This window comes from Ruditapes philippinarum, unplaced genomic scaffold (assembly GCF_026571515.1).
Source record: "Ruditapes philippinarum isolate M1 unplaced genomic scaffold, ASM2657151v2 ctg861_1_1_1_1, whole genome shotgun sequence".
Classification (NCBI taxonomy): Eukaryota; Metazoa; Mollusca; class Bivalvia; order Venerida; family Veneridae; genus Ruditapes; species Ruditapes philippinarum.
Window position 1 is genome coordinate 148,242 of NW_026854651.1, and position 19,221 is coordinate 167,462.

General features: G+C 32.4%; 1 protein-coding gene across 1 annotated transcript; it reads left to right on the forward strand.

The window, feature by feature from the left end:
* The first annotated feature begins 5,400 nt into the window (after positions 1-5,400).
* LOC132740672 (acetyl-coenzyme A synthetase-like) lies at positions 5,401-7,185 on the forward strand. Its single transcript, XM_060728616.1, has 3 exons — positions 5,401-6,384; positions 6,544-6,628; positions 7,028-7,185. The coding sequence occupies exons 1-3, from the start codon at positions 5,455-5,457 to the stop codon at positions 7,183-7,185; spliced, it is 1,173 nt and encodes a 390-aa protein (XP_060584599.1). The 5' UTR covers positions 5,401-5,454.
* Positions 7,186-19,221: the final 12,036 nt, after the last annotated feature.

Consider the following 19,221-nt stretch of genomic DNA (forward strand, 5'->3'; position numbering starts at 1 on the left):
TTTACATTGTGCTTCCCTACCGACACATAAATGCCCATTCAATGCTACTGTCATCACTTGTTTAACATTTCAAATGATCTAAATCCGTCACTAACACATTTTTAAAAACAAGTTTGACTAAAAATAATCATTGATTTCAGAGGCATAATGTGCCTTTAATTATAAAAAATCCAGTGTCGAATAAATAGGTCAAACAAAAACTAATTTGATATTAAAAATATATAAAACGTGCGAACGTGATCTGTCTTAAATTTGGATAATGGCATAAATAATTTGTCAAACAAACGATTAAGATGAATTATAATGAAATAACAATATACATTATACATAATGTAGTTTCAAGTTTAGTTTTAATGTTTTAACCAAGGCCAATGATACATTTTTGTGGCTATCGTTTTCTATTCCAGATGACATAAATGAATGTATACTTTATGATAAAAGTAACCGTAGACGACTTCAACTTCTTATACATAATAGTTAAATTGCTGACGATGGCAAAGATCTCGTTTACTTGCTATGATTATAAGCCCCAATGGTTTGACCTACTTTATCGTCTTAATTTGAAAAATCTATTCTTACCCCCTGAACTGTTTTCAACAGCGTTTTGTTAACCATTAAAGCAGCACGACTCCAGATTTATGATAATTTTCAGGTAATAAAAAAGTAAAAACTGTCAAATGGACAATTGAAATACTTGACACATAGCAAATGGCACATTTACAAATTTGTAAATATCAGAAATAGGCCAGAATATGCAAGAATAGCCCGTAGTGCAGTAGAAATAGGGTGCGGAATCGGTTATTAATCGCATATACAAATGTAACATGTAAATTATTTCTTGAATTGTTTATATGTTTTCTTTGAATTAAAAAAAGCTTAGTAAATTTTTCTTAAGGTAAATTTTCTTGACATATTTTGGCTCATATGGATTGGTGCAGCATTAATTCGAACATACGAAAAGTCGCACAAAATGAAGATCTCTCCCTTCTTTTAGCAATCTGATCTCCTCGGCTACTTTGCTTTGCAATAGATTTTTTGACATAATAACGCGACATATTGGAACTCCTTTTGGTTACATGGTAAAATGGCGACCTCCACGTGCCACCTTTTGGCAAAAGTGATAGTGATATGTGTCTTTTATACAGTAGAACTAAAAGAATTTCAGAGATATTTTGAAATTGATAACAATCAATTTTCCTTCTAAATCAGACATCGACAAACTTTTTAGATGTTTTAGGAAATCGTAAAAGCATTTTTCGCGAACAAACACTGCCTTATAACACGTGCGAATGGCGCTGGTGTAACGTTATTTGTGTTCTACGTACCTTATGTCTTAGGATCCGAAGGAAAGAGTTGAAGTTTTACGATCGTTGAAAGCGTCTTTTTTAAAGAATAGTGAGAAATTTGATTACAAATTAAAGTCAAGGCGAATGATATGATTAAGTATAACAACTGTGTCATTAGCAGATTGGTGCATTTATTGTAAAGTTGCTGTCACATCGTATCATTTTAGTGATCGTACATTGTAACACCGTATTTTGGAGTCAAACTCTATTTGGGTTGGACCCAAAAGTATGTAACGCAGTTATGGTGAAATCCTGACCCGAAAACGCGTTACACAGGTTCATATGCATTTTTTAGCATCAGGCAAACGACGCACTTTGTGGTCATAAAAATTAAATAACAAAAATAAATTTTAAGTGATAAATTTAAGTAATATCTTGTAGTTAATGCCATCATACTAAATTAATGAATGGAATCTTCATTGAATAACGAGGCCATATTGAATTATTAAAACCTTTAACGTATTTCATGCATCATGACGGAAAATATTTGCTTTTTAAAATTTCAAATATTGTATTGTTCATTTTAACATACGTTTTAAAAAATAGTAAATATTACTGATCGCTCTCAGGGATTATAGTGACCGATCAGTCAACCCAGAACGATGTCTAGGGCCACAGTCTGTCTGACTGGAACGTCACTTTTTGCTATGAGATGCTTTTTACTACTATTTTACATCATCGCACTAGCATAAAACAGAGAAATGACATTATTTTGTAAAATCAGCTCGCCCTGTTAAGCCAATCACCATCCGGTTAAACGGCCTTCTTAGGGGGGTTTGTTTTAACCCCACAAACCCCAAGCGAGTTTCAGGGGCATGAGGGACGGTGTCGGCGTATCAACGCAAATAGGCCCCCAATTTGGTAACAACACTTTACAATTTTGGGTCATTTCAAATTCATTCCAATTGTTTAACCCATCCCAAAAAACCTAAAAAGCCAGTAACAAAACACCGTTGTCACCTTAATGATTAACCAAACATTTGATAGCAAAAAACAAAAAATTAATGCCTCGAAAAATCTTTTTATAAATTTTAACTAATTAATTTTTGTTACCCATAAAAAAATTTATTAAATTTTTATCCCTATAAAATTTTTTGAGTATACTTATCTTTTTGGTAAACCACTATTTTTCTCATTTATTAATTGACCGAAACAGTATAAAAATTAATCATCAGCATATGACACGGATGTTTTTTTTTCGGTAATGCCCTATATAAATTTAAACGGAACATATAAATGTTGTTATTTTCTCTCGACCAACTTTAATAATTTATCATTCTAATGACAAAATGAAGTTGCAAAAAAAACGTGTATGATAAACTTTTATGTGACCCGTATGAAGTCAATGTTATCTTAGATTAAAGTCAAGCGACTGGCATGGGGTAGTTTAAGAATGTAACATGTTACATTTATCATTATTCAGTCTAAGGTTTCAAAATTATAATGCATAATTTTTTTATTCATCGTAAAAGAAAGAAAGAAAGAAAGAAAGAAAGACACACACAAAACACGACCAAAGGTCAAACAAGTTATGCTTTGTCACATCTTAAATTGTGTTGACAAAAAATAGGGAAGATTCGACAAGGCGTTAATCAGGAAGGCCACAAGGTCAATTACCTGGACTATCTGTTGCTTTTTGGCAATAAGTACAGTTATTATAGTGAAATAGTATTTTGTATGGAAGTCAAAATACTACTTTGTTTACTTTTTGATACTTTTATTACAAATATTTTCACATTTGCTGCTATATTTGATCATTTTCATTTCCGTGGGTTACGCAGATCAAAGTCATTTATAAATATTGTTGCTGTAAATTTTCTCTTTCCGCACATACAATAAATTGACAAATATTGCCCCATAAACTCATGTGATTTTTTAAAATCTCTATCTTTTAATGTCGTTCGTTTTCTAAATTCAAGGGAGCTAAAAACTCAACGGAATCTGTAGTATGACTTTTCAGTCAATACGCGGTCTTTTCCCCTGACTATTTTTGAAAATCGATGAAATCCAATATGGGGCCTCGTAGATATGTCTATGGTTCATGTGTCATTTGTTATATGTTTCGTTTTGTTTTGTTTTTATTGCATTGCATGACATTCATATAATTTGTATTGTATTGTATTTATTGTATTGTAGTATTGTATTGTTTTGTATTGTAGTATTGTATTGTGTATTGTATTGTGTATTGCATTATATTGTATTGTATTGTATTCCTCACCTTATAAGATGTAACCAATGAACCTCCAGTGTTTGAACCACGTGATTTTCATACAGAAATCATTATTGTATGAAATCTCACCAATTTAGCCTTTTTCCATTTCCAGAGTCCAAAAAACATATCCCATATAGCCTCTTCTGCATTTTTCAGAGTCCAAAAATGTATATCATATGTATATCGTGCTCAATCTCACCTCGTTTTCTATTTCTGAGTCCAAAAATTTATATCAAATATATATTGTATTTGAAGTAAAAAGTTCTTTCAAAAATGTTAATCAAATGGTGGTATGAAATGAAACCAGTCAATATAGATTGTTGAGAACAATCCTGACTAATGGGCTCATACACAGCTGTAAAGTCTATACCAGACTCGGATAGCGCCTCTCCCAATATAGGATTGACAGCTGGGTAGTCGTCCAATATAATTCAAAATTGTACTCAACAATGTAAAATAATCTCATACTATTGTATAGCAGTGCATTACTTTATTGTATATAACTGTATTTATTTGTATTGTAACATTGAAGGTATATCACCGGCTTTAATGAATTTCCAGTTAAATTACTGTAAATGAATTTATAACATTTTCTCTAATTCGATTTTTTTACATAGGAAAAGAAGGAAAATTTAAAATAGCGGTTTAATTTTCCTAAAATGTTGCATGAGAATTTTTGTTTAAACTAAATGATGAAAAGAAAGTTGGGTGTCACCGTCTACTAGTTATTTACCCCCTGAATGTGAGTAATTGGCTCTTTAAAGTCATTTGCAAGGGTAGATAACTCAAAACTGTGGCAAGCAATACCTAAATTGATTTTAAATTTGTGATAATTTATAAACTGTCATGGTGCAAAAAAATGCTGAAATGCTATGCGACAGATTTTATTCTGCAGTTGCTTAAGTTTAATGATATGAAATTTCTTTCAGTTATGCCCCTTTTTTGAAGGAAAATGTAATATGTTGACACATTGAAGCATAGCAAATTATATTTGTGATATTATTGTTTAACCTTTGCATATTAACTGAAAATAAAGAAATTTATTGATTTGAAATAAAATAAAATAAAGTATTGGTATGCTTGATATTGAATTATCTGCCCCGAAAGTGCCCGAAAAGCGTAAAACACTCACATACAGGGGCAGATAACTCAACAAGTAAGATGATAACATTTTATATTAATCATAATTTTTCAATCACGCTTCTCTTTAATCATGCCAAATTTGAGAAAAATATCACCACTTTTTTAAATTTTCCATCTTTGCCGTTGTAAAAAGTTACTAAAACTTTCATTTATGGATCTAATACATGTACCTTAAACAGTGGCAAAAGGAAAGGCACTTAATGCTGCGCAATATGTTCCATTTCAGTTAACAGTTTAAAGTAAATATTGGTTTAAATGTAAACTTTCATTTGAATAACAACAAACGTTAAAGCATATACATTTTATCAAATTATGTTTCTAAAAAGATATAGAATCATAAAAATATCAGCATGTTTAACATATTTAAATGGTCTTTAAACAAAACAAAGTTTTCATTTGGACCATTCACCGATTATTCATAATTATTTACCGAAGTTTGGCGGAAAGGGCCGAAATGCATATTTAAAGTTACGAAACCTACTTTATTATTAGGGCAAAACAAACAATAACCAGATTTTAATTAGCCAACAAACATTTCTTACGTTTTTGCATGAAAAAGTCGGATGTCTGTACTCTGGAAGGTCCACAAGGTAATTTGAAAAAGGTACACTATTTTCGTTTTTTTATTCCTTTTTATTTTATTAAATGATAAACAGCAACAATCGTCACGGCCAACGATCTTCAAATAGTGTGAGTTTGAATAGAAGATTATTTTCTAATACATTCTATTCAGTAAGGCATTGCAAGTTGAGAATGGCTCGCATTTACGAAACAAGTTATGTAAGGGTTGAAGATAACGACAAAGAAGTACGTTTTAAAAACATAATTGAATGCATTAAAGAATATTCTTCTACGAAATCGGACATAGACGCTTTCATTTTCGTCTCAACAGATGGAGACAGACAAAGTGTAACATGGAAAGCTCTGTACGAGAGATCGTGTGCAGCGGCAAGAGCAATTATACGGCTCGGTGTAAAAAGAAAGGAAATAGTTGCAGTAAACCTTCGTTCGTGTCCTGAATGGCTATATGCCACATTCGGATCCATGATTGCAGGTGCCATCCCGATGAGTATCTCATTTAAATACTCAGATGGAAGCGACCTAGTAGCGACCATGGAAAAACTACAATGCTGCTCACTGTTGATAATGGACCCCGGATTTGACAACGTTAATTGGAACATTTTGCAAAAGCTCCTCGAATACCACGATGTCACAGGCGCAGTGAAATCGACCAAATTACCTTACCTTCGGTATCTTCTCGGTGTTGGCTTTGAAAATGCGTCTGGCAACGTTAGAGACTTCAGAGGTTCGTTTCTAGATGATTCATCGGTTGATGTAAATTTTGCCAATATAGAATCAGATGATGTTGCGACATTCCTACAAACGTCCGGGAGTACGGGAATACCAAAGCTTGTTGTACATACACACGGGACTCTGTTATCCGCAAGTGGCACGAATCTTATAGCCTTTGATTCAAACCATATAATTTTCAATGATAGACCGTTTACATGGATCGGAGGATATCCGTTCTCAGTTATGACCGGTCAAACACGAGTAACAGTATCAGGATTTTGTGAGGCACCGAAAGATAGAGTAGCTTTTATGAAGGATGTTATACTAAAAGAGGGATGCACTTTAACATTAGGTCTACCACCACTAATGGCCGAGCTTAAAAGAACTCAGGTAAACATCTTATTACATAAAAAGTCCAAGGCCTTTTACAGAATTTTGATGATTACTATTGTTTTTTCAAATATTGTGAAAAATGTCAATGCGAGCTTTGAAATACAAATTAAATTTGTTCAAAGAAAATATTGAATATTCAATTTCTATTTTAACTAGGATGATCTGCCTTCCAATTGGCCACTAAAGGGAATATTGACTGGAGGTCAGCCAATGACAAATTGTCTAGCAAGCTGCATTGGATAAAGCTGGCGTTTTTCTTGCATGTTTTATGGTGTCTGAATTGGGTTATTCCTTACACTGTTTTAATGGTTGAAATGATGGATACTGTACTTACAGAATATGCGTGTGGACCACCGTAAATCTAAAGTAATTGAAATGAAGAATTTTGAGATAAAATGGCTAGACGTTACTGTAATCACAACGCGGAGAGATATTGTTTAACTCCAGGGTATGTTTAAGGGTATTTTGAATGACTAGGAGAAACAAAGCTGTATGACCGGACGGTTTGGTATAGCAATGGATGATCATTGGAGAAATTAAGCGATAGAAAGGTACTATTATTTTTATAGTATTAAGGGAGGGAGAAAAATTCGCATGATCATATCTGGGGGACTCAAAGTTTGCCCTGAATATTGAGAAGTTATAAGACATTTGCCAGGTGTTGAAACAGCTGTCATCGTTCCTTTACCAGACGATATTTACTACCAGGTCGTGTGCGCATGCGTAGTGAGGAAACCCGGAAGTGATCTTACTGAAGAGATGTTGCGAAAGTTTGGAGAAGAGGACGTCAAACCATAGTGATAAACCAGGGCTCTTTTCACTGTTCTTACCAAAAGTTCTACATGTTCATAGATAAACTTCCCCGAGACTAATACCGGGAAAATTGACAGGCGAGCAATCATAAAAATCGCATGTGACAAATTCAAATGATATTTTAATATACCTGCTCCATACTCCAAATTATTTACATTTGTTGTCATACTAATTTACTATTTGTTCCAGTGTACTGGTTTTATGTGCACAAATATCGCCTATTTACTTACTTACGTATTGTTGTACAGTATATTGTATTTTAAATAAATATGAATACATTTTAGGTGTAGAATGACGTACAGGACTTGTTCAATCACCATTTCTTAATTTTACTATAAAATATATTATAATATACGGCCTCGAATTCACCAACACTTGATGAATACTAATAAATCATTATCAGAAATTATGGTTTTTAGATTAACACGTATGAATTAAATCTAACTTGCATTTAAATGTAAAAGAGACAGATGATAAACATTAATATAACAAACTTGAAAAAGGAGAATACTTATTTTGAAATTTGCTTTTAATGATAAATTTTTTATAGTTATTTGCTCGTTTTTTTTAAGGCCTCCAGTTACGAAATGTAGTTGAGTACAAACTTTATCTTAAGCAGTTTTTTGACTGAATAAATTTAAATTTTGGTAGTCCGTTTATTTAATTAGAAAAAATAAAAAAAAGAAGGACCATGTGCCTCGAGGTCGCTCACTAGATATATAGCCACCCCCACTCAAAGTTAAGATTGTTTCATGCTAACATATGCTTCTCAGAGCTCATTGGGCTTTTTAAAAGAAGATTTTTTTAAGTTTTTACTATACACATATAGTTAAAAAACAATGACAACCCCTGGGGGGGGCCAGTTTTGACCCCAGTGCTTTTATTTGAACAAACTTTGTAGACACTTACTAGAAGATGTTTCATGCTTAATATCTAAAACTCTAGCTATTTGTTATTTTTTAAAAGAAATATTTTAGTTTTTACTATACACATACTGTATAAGGAATATCAATGACCTCCTGGGGCGGGTCCAATTTTGACCCCAGCGCTTTTATTTGAACGAACTTTGTAGACACTCACTAGAAGATGTTTCATGCTTAATATCTAAACTCTAGCTATTTGGGTTTTTTTCAAAGAAAATTTTTTAAGTTTTTGCTATACATATATAAGGAAAAATCAATGACCCCCGGGGCGGGGCCAATTTTGACCCCAGGGCTTTTATTTGAACAAACTTGGTAGACACCTATTAGAACATGTTTGATGCTAAATTTCTTAGCTCTAGCTCTTTGAGTTCTTTAAAAGAAGATTTTTTAGGTTTTAACTATATGCATATAGGGAAAATCAATGACTCCTGGGGCTGGGGCCAATTTTGACCCCAGGGCTTTTATTTGAACAAACTTTGGTAGACACCCATAAGAAGATGTTTCATGCTAATTATCTAAGCTCTAGCTCATTGGGCTTTTTAAAAGAAGATTTTTTTAAGTTTTTACTTTACACATAAAGTTAAAAACAATGACACCCCTGGGGCGGGGCCAGTTTTGACCCCAGGGCTTTTATTTGAACAACTTTGTAGACACTTACTAGAAGATGTTTCATGCTCAATATCTAAACTCTAGCTATTTGGTTTTTTCACAGAAGATTTTTTAAGTTTTTGCTTTACACATATAAGGAAAATCAATGACCCCCAGGGCGGGGCCAATTTTGACCCCTGGGCTTTTATTTGAACAAACTTGGTAGACACCTATTAGAACATGTTTGATGCTAAATATCTTAGCTCTAGCTCTTTGAATTCTTTAAAAATAAGATTTTTTAAGTTTTTACTATATGCATATAGGGAAAAATCAATGACCCCCTGGGGCGGGCCAATTTTGACCCCAGGGCTTTTATTTGAACAAAACTTGGTAGACACTTATTAGAACATGTTTCATGCTAAATATCTTAGCTCTAGCTTTTGGGTTCTTTAAAAGAAGATTTTTTAAGTTTTTACTATATGCATATAGGGAAAATCAATGACCCCCTGGGGCGGGGCCAATTTTGACCCCATGGCTTTTATTTGAACAAACTTGGTAGACACCCATAAGAAGATGTTTCATGCCAAATATCTAAGCTCTAGCTCTTAGGGTTTTTTAAAAGAAGATATTTAAAGTTTTTTCTTTCGGTTGCCATGGCAACCAGAGTTCTGCATGGAATTAAATTCTTTGAACAATTTTTAAAGGTGACCACCAAAGAACATTCCTGTGAAGTTTAGATGAAATTGGCCTAGTGGTTTATTAGGAGATGTCATTTAAAGTAAACGTTTACGGACGACGGACGGACGACGGAAGACGGACGGACGACGGACGGACGCCGGACGAAAAGCGATCACAAAAGCTCACCCTGTCACTTTGTGACAGGTGAGCTAAAAACAACAACAACAACAACAACAGGCAAGTCGTATGGTGGTGGGGATTCAGTCCCGTTCCATCCGGTTGATCCTTGCCTGAAATATGATAAACATGCAACAAATGGCGGTTAAAAAAGGGCCCCGTGTTTAAGCGACATTAATTCGCTTTACATTTGCATTATAATGTCATTCAAAAGTAGTACACAAGCATGGTATCACATGTCTTAGCGACGCTGTTTACGTTCGAAATTTACATTTTGAAATATTAAATTTCCTTTGTATACCAATGAGAAGAAAAAGAAAAAGAAACTCAAATTTTAGGATAAACACTAGTTAGAATAGTTTGTGCTCACGCCTCAGCAAGCTACCTGCGTATTTAAATGTATACAATTAGTAGACATTCTTTAAAAAAAACTTATTTCATTAAACTTATTCATTGCGACAAAAGTAGGAGTATCTTATATTAAGATCACTTAGAAAAGTTCGTTCCCTAGACAAATGTTTACATTCGAAAGGATGTTCTATGCTATATCCGTATGTCCGTCCGTCAGACCTACCGTCCGACTTCCGTCTGTCCGTATATCAGCAACATTCGAGTCTAATACATGTATATATCTTTTAAATGGATCTTGAATGGTACTCGGGTCAAACAAATTATCTGATTAAAGCTATATTTCGGACGTTCACAGGTTACTGTTCAATGTTAAATCTTTGAGTCTCTCAGCTTTACATTTACCGATCCTTTTTAAAGATTAAAGACACTTAAAGCTGCATGCTTCCAGATGAGCCTAAATATTTCAGGAAATTCAAACTTGAGAAAAATGTACTTCTAAGATTTTGAAAAATTATTTTAAAGTAAAAAGATTCAAGATTTAAGAAAAATTTTACATGCTATGTGCGATTAATGACTAATGAAATATATATATAGTATAATAATTATTATCATGCATTAAAAATGTTTTTTGTTTAAAAAAAAAAGTGTATCTTTTTACTCATTTAATTAAGTACATTTACCTTGTGCATAAAACTATACAAGGTATACATTAAATTTGAATTTGAAGTTAAGTTAGACTTCGTCGGCTGTTAAAGTGACTTATTCACTATTAAGATCAGTTCACTATTAAGACCACTTTGAGTCAGACCCGTTAGTGGTCTTAATAGAGAGAATTTACTGTATATATTTATTTGTTTATTTATCTAGGTCTCAATAACATATATGTATATATCAATGAAAATAAAATACAGGCTAAAAAAAATTGGCATACATATATGAAACCTATCAAATATTTGATTTGCTAGAGACTATTAAAATACAACTTAAAAACTCTATCACATCTTTTTATGACTACTCACTTAATGTTCATATACAGAAAAAGAAATTAAATTACATCTTAGTTTGTTCTTATCATAACTTTGGCAAGTCAAAACTCTTGGCAAGTATGTCATATTTAAGTTAAGTTAAAATTCAAACTACTCTGCCTATTCCATATAAAAGGGCTGAAAATTTAATCATAAACAAAATAGTTCAGAGATTACAATTTGTATTGTGCTAAACTGTATGAAGTTTGTTCTATAACAACAGTAGTTGTGTCAAAATTATGACTTGGCATTGATTTGTATAACTAAAAACAAACTCTCCTTATTTAACTGTTCTAAACTATACTAATTTCTTTAACAAATATATACATATATATTTATATAACCATATTTCTGCTGCTTTTCTAACGCATTAAGATCTATATTTTGCATATTTTGACCTATTTTTGGTAATTAACGTTGATTGATCGTAAGTGCCGTTTGCTGTGAGTAAATTACTTTCTTTGTTACCTTTACAATATTTTACTTTTAAATATATCAGTTTTTAAATTTTTTAATGAAAAATAGCATGGATCTGGAAACATGCTGCTTTAAACCTTTAAGCATAACAGAGAGTAAAATTTAGCATTCTTAACCCGACTGAAAATATTCAAAGAATGTTGTTAATATAATTGAATGTAGATTTAACATTCAATATTATGCGTACAATTTTGATTAACAAACAGAAGAAATTTGAATTACAAAGTACAAAGTACATTTTTAAAACATATTTTTTTTTATTAAAGAGACGAAAAAATAGACTGCATACTGAATAAAATTTTGTTCAAATATGTTTTATCATTTTATTTTTGAATAGATATTATGTTTAATTTTCTATTTTAAGTTGTAAAGCTACATTTTAATTTAAATGCTGTTGAAAAAACTGTTACTTGAACCAACACACTCGACGTTAAAAGCCCCTTTGCAAATTACCTAACACATTTTGAATAAAATCTGACGAGTCAAATGGAAAATGTCGAAACTGCCGTAGGCAGTATAATCTAATACAGTACATACCCAAGAACATTAATGAAATTTGAGACAAATGTTGACGCGTGTATAGCTACAAAAGTTACTTTTCGAGCTAGATTTTCCTATCAATACCAGGTCAGATCAATTTAGATTATAATACACATTTTTCGACGGAGTCATGCGCCATTTTTGTACCGCCAATTGACAGAACAGAAAAATCAAAGTGCTGAAAGCACTGGGTTCTTCAACACTGGGTGCAACGGGCCAGAAAAGGGAATGGTGTGAATGCTGTCACAAAGGGTCATAATGTGTCAAAATCCGTGTCCAAAATCCATGAGGTATGGGTTTTGGAAAATGACTTCAAAATATGGTCACGATGACATGTCTTTCAACGGGCCAAAATCTGCAAAATTCCATGTCAGAGTTTAAATATGGGCCTTGGGTGGTTTTCCCAAGACATGTATTACTTATCAAGTGAATACCTTTAGTTGTTTTGAAAACTGATGTTGCATGCTTAAATTTTTCGATTGTTTTTTTAAAGATAATTTTATAGTTTGATTGCATTCTACAGTTTTATATTTTGATTGAATTCTACATTACAGGCCTCTTTTCTATTGTCAACTATTATTCAAGCTGCATGCATGCAGATGAGAAAAAATATTTCAAGAAAATCGAATTTGAGAAAATTGTACTTAGATTTTAAAAAAAGTAAAAGGATTGAACATTCACGTTATATTTTACATGATATGTCGGTTAAAACTGACTTTGCAGTATTTATCAACACATTTATACTACGTGACTAACGCAATAAGGGATACTTTTGCATATTTTGACCTATTCTTGGTCTTTTACGTGGATTGTAAGCATAGATTTAATACTTTCATTGTTCACTTCAAAATATTTAATTTTTAAGTACATTTTCAATTTCTTAATGACTTAACCCCCCCTCCCCCCAAAAGAACACAAACCCCCAAAACATTTAAATCCTGCTTTAACAAATAACACTGACTAATCTTTTTGTTATCTAGTGGACTTTGTAAGAGACAGTACCTTTAAAGCACATTAACTTTTATCCTACTTTTTTGGCCAATGAGAGGGCAGCCGCGGTTTGCTCTAAATTTGAAACTTTCTGGTAGTCTCTTTCACATACTAAAGGCACATTAAGCATAGGAAATGCTTTCAATTATTTTCCTTAAAAACTTATTTTGGTACTTTGTTACAGTTTCCAAACACTTACTTCTTGGCCATTTATATTGTACCGGTATATTGTATATCTTTTACTCCTTTTGATCTTTGGTAATAGTTATAATTATAGTGATTTAGTATTTTGTATGGAAGTCAAAATATTACTTTGTTTACATTGTGCTTTCCTACCGACACATAAATGCACATTCAATGCTACTATCATCATTTGTTTAACATTTAAAATGATCTAAATCCGTCACTGACACATTTTTAAAAACATGTGTGACTAAAAATAGTCATTGATTTCAGAGGCATAATGTGCCTTTATTTATACAAAAAAAAAAACAGTGTCGAATAAATAGGCCAAAGCAAAAACTTATTTGATGTAAAGAATATATCACACTTGCCGAACGTGATCTGTCTAAAATTTGGATAATGACATAAATAATTTGTCAAACACAAGATTGAGATGAATTGTAATGATAACAATACATTTGAATATACATAATGTAGTTTCAAGTTTTATTTGAATGTTTTAACCAAGGCAAATGATACATTTTTGAGGCTATCGATTTCTATTCCAGATGACATATATGAATGTATAATAACCTATAGTATAGTAGACGACTTTAACTTCTTATACATAATAGTTAAATTGCTGACGTTGGCATAGACCTCCTTTACTTGCTTTGATTATAAGCCCCAACGGTTTGACCTACTTTATCGGCAAATGGGGAGGGTCTTAATTTGAAAAAATCTATCCTTATTTCGTGAACTGTTTTCAATAGCGTTTTATTAACCGTTCAAGCAGCAAGACTCCAGATTTATGATAATTTTCAGGAAATATTTAAGAAATTTATAAAAAGTAAAAAACTGACAATTGAAATACTTGACACATTGCAAACGGCACTTAAAATTTACAAAAAATATCAGAAATAGGCCAGAATATGAAAGAATAGCCCGTAGTGCATTACTCACGCAGTAGAAATGGGGTGAAAAATACTGCGAAATCAGTCATTAATCGCATATAATATGTTAATTATTTCTTGAATTGTTTATATGTTAACTTTAGATTAAAAAAAAAACTTAGTACATATTTCTCAAGGTAGATTTTCTTGAAATATTTTGGCTCATCTGGATTTGTGCAGCTTTAATTCATTTAAACGCCGTATTTATTTGGATAAATCATGCCAACATACGAACAGTCGCACATTATGAAGAAGAAACAAAAACAAAACGCTTTAAACACACAACAAAAGGCAGTCAATCTCAATCTGTTCTCCTCGGCTTGTTTGATTTTCAATAGATTTTTGACATAATAACGCGACATATTGGAACTACTTTTGGTTACATAGTAAAATTGCGGCCTCCACGTGCCACCTTTGTGGCAAAAGTGATAGAGATATGTGTTTTTTATACAGTAGAACTGAAAGAATTTCAGAGATATTTTTAAATTGATAACAATTAATTTTCCTTCTAAATCAGACATAGAAAAGTTTTTAGAAGTTGTAAGAGATCGTTACTTTCTCGCGAACGAACACTGACTTATAACACGGGCGAATTTGCTGGTGTAACGTTATTCCTGTCTTAGGATCCGAGGGGACGAGCTGAAGTTTTACGATCATTGTTGTTTTAGCTGTTAAGAAAGTTATTTATTTTATTATACGAGTCTTTTTTTAAAGGATAGTGAGAAATTTGATTACAAATTAAAGTCAAAGGCGAATGATATGATTAAGTATAACAACTGAGTCATTAGCAAGTTGGGGTGTTTCTTGTAAAGAATCACATCGTAACACTGTAACACAGTATTTTCGGGTCAAAGTCAATTTGGGTTGGACCCAAAAGTATGTAAGGCAGTTAGGGGTCAAATCCTGACCCGTAAACGCGTTACACAGGTACATATGCAATTTTTAACATCAGGCGAACGCCCGCACTTTGTGGTCATAAAAATAAAATAACCAAAATAATTTTTTAAGTGATAAATTTAAGTAATATCGTGTAGTTAATGCCAATATTATACTAAAATAATGAATGGAATCTTCATTGAATAACGAGGCCATATTGAATTATTAAAACCTTTAACGTATTTCATGCACCATGACGGAAAATATTCGCTTTTTTTAAATATCAAAAATTGTATTGTTCATTTTAACATACTTTTTAAAAAATAGTAAATATGACTGACCGCTCTCAAGGATTATAGTGACCGATCAGTCAACCTAGAATGATGTCTAGGGCCACAGTCTGTCTGACTGTGACGTCACTTTTTGCTATGAGGTGCTTTTTACTACTATTTTACCTCACCGCACTAGCATAAAAACAGAGAAATGACTTTCTTTTATGAAATCAGCTCTTCCTGTTAAGCCAATCACCATCCAGGATCTAAGACAGGCGTTCTTAGAGGGGTTTGTTTTAATCCCACAAGACGCCAACGCGAGCTTATCAGTAGCATGAGGAGACGGTGTCAAGCTGTAATCAATGAAAATAGGCACCACACTTGGTATTGACAACATCTTTACAATTTTGGCTCACTTTCAAATTCATTCCACTTGACGTATCAACCATACACAAAAACCTAAAAAAAAGCCGCTGTTATCAAGATTGCACCGTTGTCACGCTTCATTGATTAATTAGAACATAGCAAAAAACAACAAATTATTGCCCTCGAATATCAAAATTATCCAAATGTCACTTTTAACTAATTAATTGTTGTATACCCAAGAAAAAAATATAATCAAATAGGTGATCCCTATCAAATTTTGAGTAGTATATCATTTGGTAAACACACTATTTGTACTCAGTTACTCATATTTTCATAGACGTAACATTATTAATTTTTCAAAGTTAATGAATAGTGAAAGCAAAAATGTTTTACTCAATCTAGCAATATTCTGTAAGAAAATTATCTTTGTGCTTAACAATACATATTGATATATATTTTTTTTTCATTTTGATCTCATTCTCCGATTCTAAATTGTTAAGTTCATAACATTGCCATGGTTTCATTTCAATTATGTATCACTTTACTTTGTTTACTTTGTTTTGTAATCATTTGTTATATATTGTTGTTTTCTCACATGCACAATTTGGCCTTGAGATATCAATAAAACTTGAAAACTTGAAACTTAATAGACCGAAACAGATATGAAAATAATCATCAGCATATGGCACTGAAGAAAGACACACACATAACACGATTAAAGGTAAAAAAGAGTTATACTTTGTCAAATCTTAATTTGTGTTGACAAAAAATAGGGAAGATTCGACAAGGCCACAATGTTAATCAGGCCTCAAGGTCAATTACCTGGACTATCTGTTGCTTTTTGGCAATAAGTACAGTTATTATAGTGAAATAGTATTTTGTATGGAAGTCAAAATACTACTTTGTTTTATATTTTGATACTTTCATTACAAATATTTTCACATGTGCCGCTAATTTCTTTAAGTAACAAACACCTAACATTATAAAATTAATGTTTGCCCCTAAGAAGTAAAAAAAATCTTGTTTTTGAAGCACACTGCGTGTTGAATATATCGTTTTGAACATATTTCAATGGCTTATTATTCATCTGATCATTTATTAAAATACGTATATTCAGATTGTGACATAAGTAATTTTTTGCATAATCTTTATAACTATTTGTGAGAGGACAAAGGCAACGCTACTTGATATTTTAGATATATACACGTAATAACACGGTCATATTATGCGCGATAAACATTTTATGTCTACACTATAATGCATGTTTACCCACCAAGGCAAAATAAAATTAATAGCATTTCAGCAGCATAATGGGCCTTTTATGCTTTAATATGAATAGACACGGGATGAAAATATAAAAAAAGAAACAAATTCGTTTTCCTTTAATATGGTAAATGTGGTTGTCTTGTTACATAGTGGACTTTCTCCTGTTGCATAATAAAAATCATGGTCCTGTTGCATAATGAAATTTGTTGTCCTGTTACATTGTAAAATTTGTTTTCTTGTAACATATATATTAGTGAATTTTGTTGGTGTACTGTTACACTGTAAATTTTTCTGCAGAAGGAAATCAATTCTAGAAATAGATACAAAGATTACCTCCCATTAAAATTAAAGGTATTAACATCCGAAACTATTCTGTATTGTAATGACCGTTGACAAATTCCTCCATGAAGATTTTGGTGGAATATAGAAAATTTTATCTAAGAAGGTAACAAAAGAAATCAAATATTTTATTTTATTTTTTGAAACACGAATAGGTAGTGTTTTAACTTTGTATGAACGTGACACGGCTCAAATGTAATGCTTGCAAGATCGAGAGAGGCTCTCAAATAAAAAAAAATTCAACTTGTTTAATAAATTCAGTTTTAAACGTATAGATATTCAATATCTCTATCATATTAGTTTACGCTCATTTGCAGATATCTAGTTACCAAATTATAACATTTAACGTTCCATGTAACAATTATAATATTGATATTAGATAAAATTTAAAAAGCATATCGTAAATATTGAAAAAATTGGTAAACAGCTTGCAAGTAATCAAGTTCTGTTGTATTTTACATGCCTACAATTTTGTTTTATGTTTAAATGTAAGTGATCTTTGCCAATTTTAATTTGGGATCCGTACACAAAGTGAACACATACTGAATGTATATTACCATTTAACTAGGGTATGGTAGAGTACATTTAATTATAACAAATATGAAATAATCGATCTAACCAATCTTATCTTACAACAAAATGAAGTTACAATTCATATTTATATAACATCAACATTAATATAAGTTCAGACTTACCTTACTTGCACAATCAAATGAAACGCCCATATCAGCAAGAATCTTCAGTATTGCCATGTCTGTATTGCGCTTCACAGCTGTAAGAATGACTTTTATTTTTGTAGATCTACTTAACAACAATTGTTAAAATTTTGACAATATCAGGTTTTTTTTGGTTGGATTTAAAGCAACAACAGCACAGAAATTTTTTTTGACGAAATTATAGCATAACTAGAAGATGAAGACCGGCCCCTTAAGCAAAATGAACCTAAATAATTTCTAAATCGTTTCATTGAAAAATCTGTTTTATTGTTATTCAAAAAGAGCCGGTTAAACCGGGTGATGCTCCCCGAATAGGTTTTGGACACAGGAAGGTATACCTCTTGTAGTGTCAGAGTTATGTCACAGACAAAGTTCAAAGTGTAAAAAAACAACCCAAATGTTGGGCGCAACACATTGTCTCAATGTGGTGATCATTTCTGTGAAATAGTTATAAAATCTGACTTCAAATAACAAAGTTATGGGCTGGATACAATTTTGCTGCAAGGTCATGCTGTGACCTTGACCTTCAAGGTAGCGACTTAAATGTTACATGCGACAAGTCGATTCAATATGGTGATCATCTCTGTGAAATAGTTGTTAAATCCGACTTCAAATAACGAAGTTATGGGCCGGACACAATTTTGCTGCAAGGTCATGATGTGACTTTGACCTTCAAGGTAGTGACCTAAATGTTGCGCATGACACATTGTCTCAATATGGTGATCATTTCTGTGAAATAGTTTTAAAATCCGACTTCAAATAACGAAGTTATGGGCCGGACACAATTTTGCAGCAAGGTCATGCTGTGACCTTTACCTTCAAGGAAGTGACCCAAATGTTGCGCATGACACATTGTCTCAATATGGTGATCATTTCGGTGAAATAGTTTTAAAATCCAACTTCAAATAACGATGTTATGGGCCGGACACAATTTTGCTACAAGGTCATGCTGTGACCATGACCTTCAAGGTAGCGACCCAAATGTTAGGCATGACACGTCATCTCAATATGGTGATCATGTTTGTGAAATAGTTTTAAAATTCGACTTCAATTAACAAAGTTATGGGCCAGACACGATTTTGATGCAAGGTCATGCTGTGACCTTGACCTTCAAGGTAGCGACCCAAATGATGAGCGCAACACATCGTCTCAATATGGTGATCATTTCTGTGAAATAGTTTTAAAATACGACTTCAAATAATGAAGTTATGAACCGGGCACGAATTTGCTGCAAGGTCATGCTGTGACCTTGACCTTCAAGGTAGCGACCCAAATGTTGCGCGCGACATGTCGTCTCAATATGGTGATCGTTTCTGTGAATT

What these genes read in the sequence shown, in the direction of transcription:
- LOC132740672 (XM_060728616.1), top strand. Translation starts at nt 5,455, where the DNA reads ATGGCTCGCATTTACGAAACAAGTTATGTAAGGGTTGAAGATAACGAC. An exon ending in CCGAGCTTAAAAGAACTCAG is followed by an intron (nt 6,385 to 6,543) that starts GTAAACATCTTA and finishes TATTTTAACTAG; the next exon opens with GATGATCTGCCTTCCAATTG. An exon ending in TCTAGCAAGCTGCATTGGAT is followed by an intron (nt 6,629 to 7,027) that starts AAAGCTGGCGTT and finishes AATATTGAGAAG; the next exon opens with TTATAAGACATTTGCCAGGT.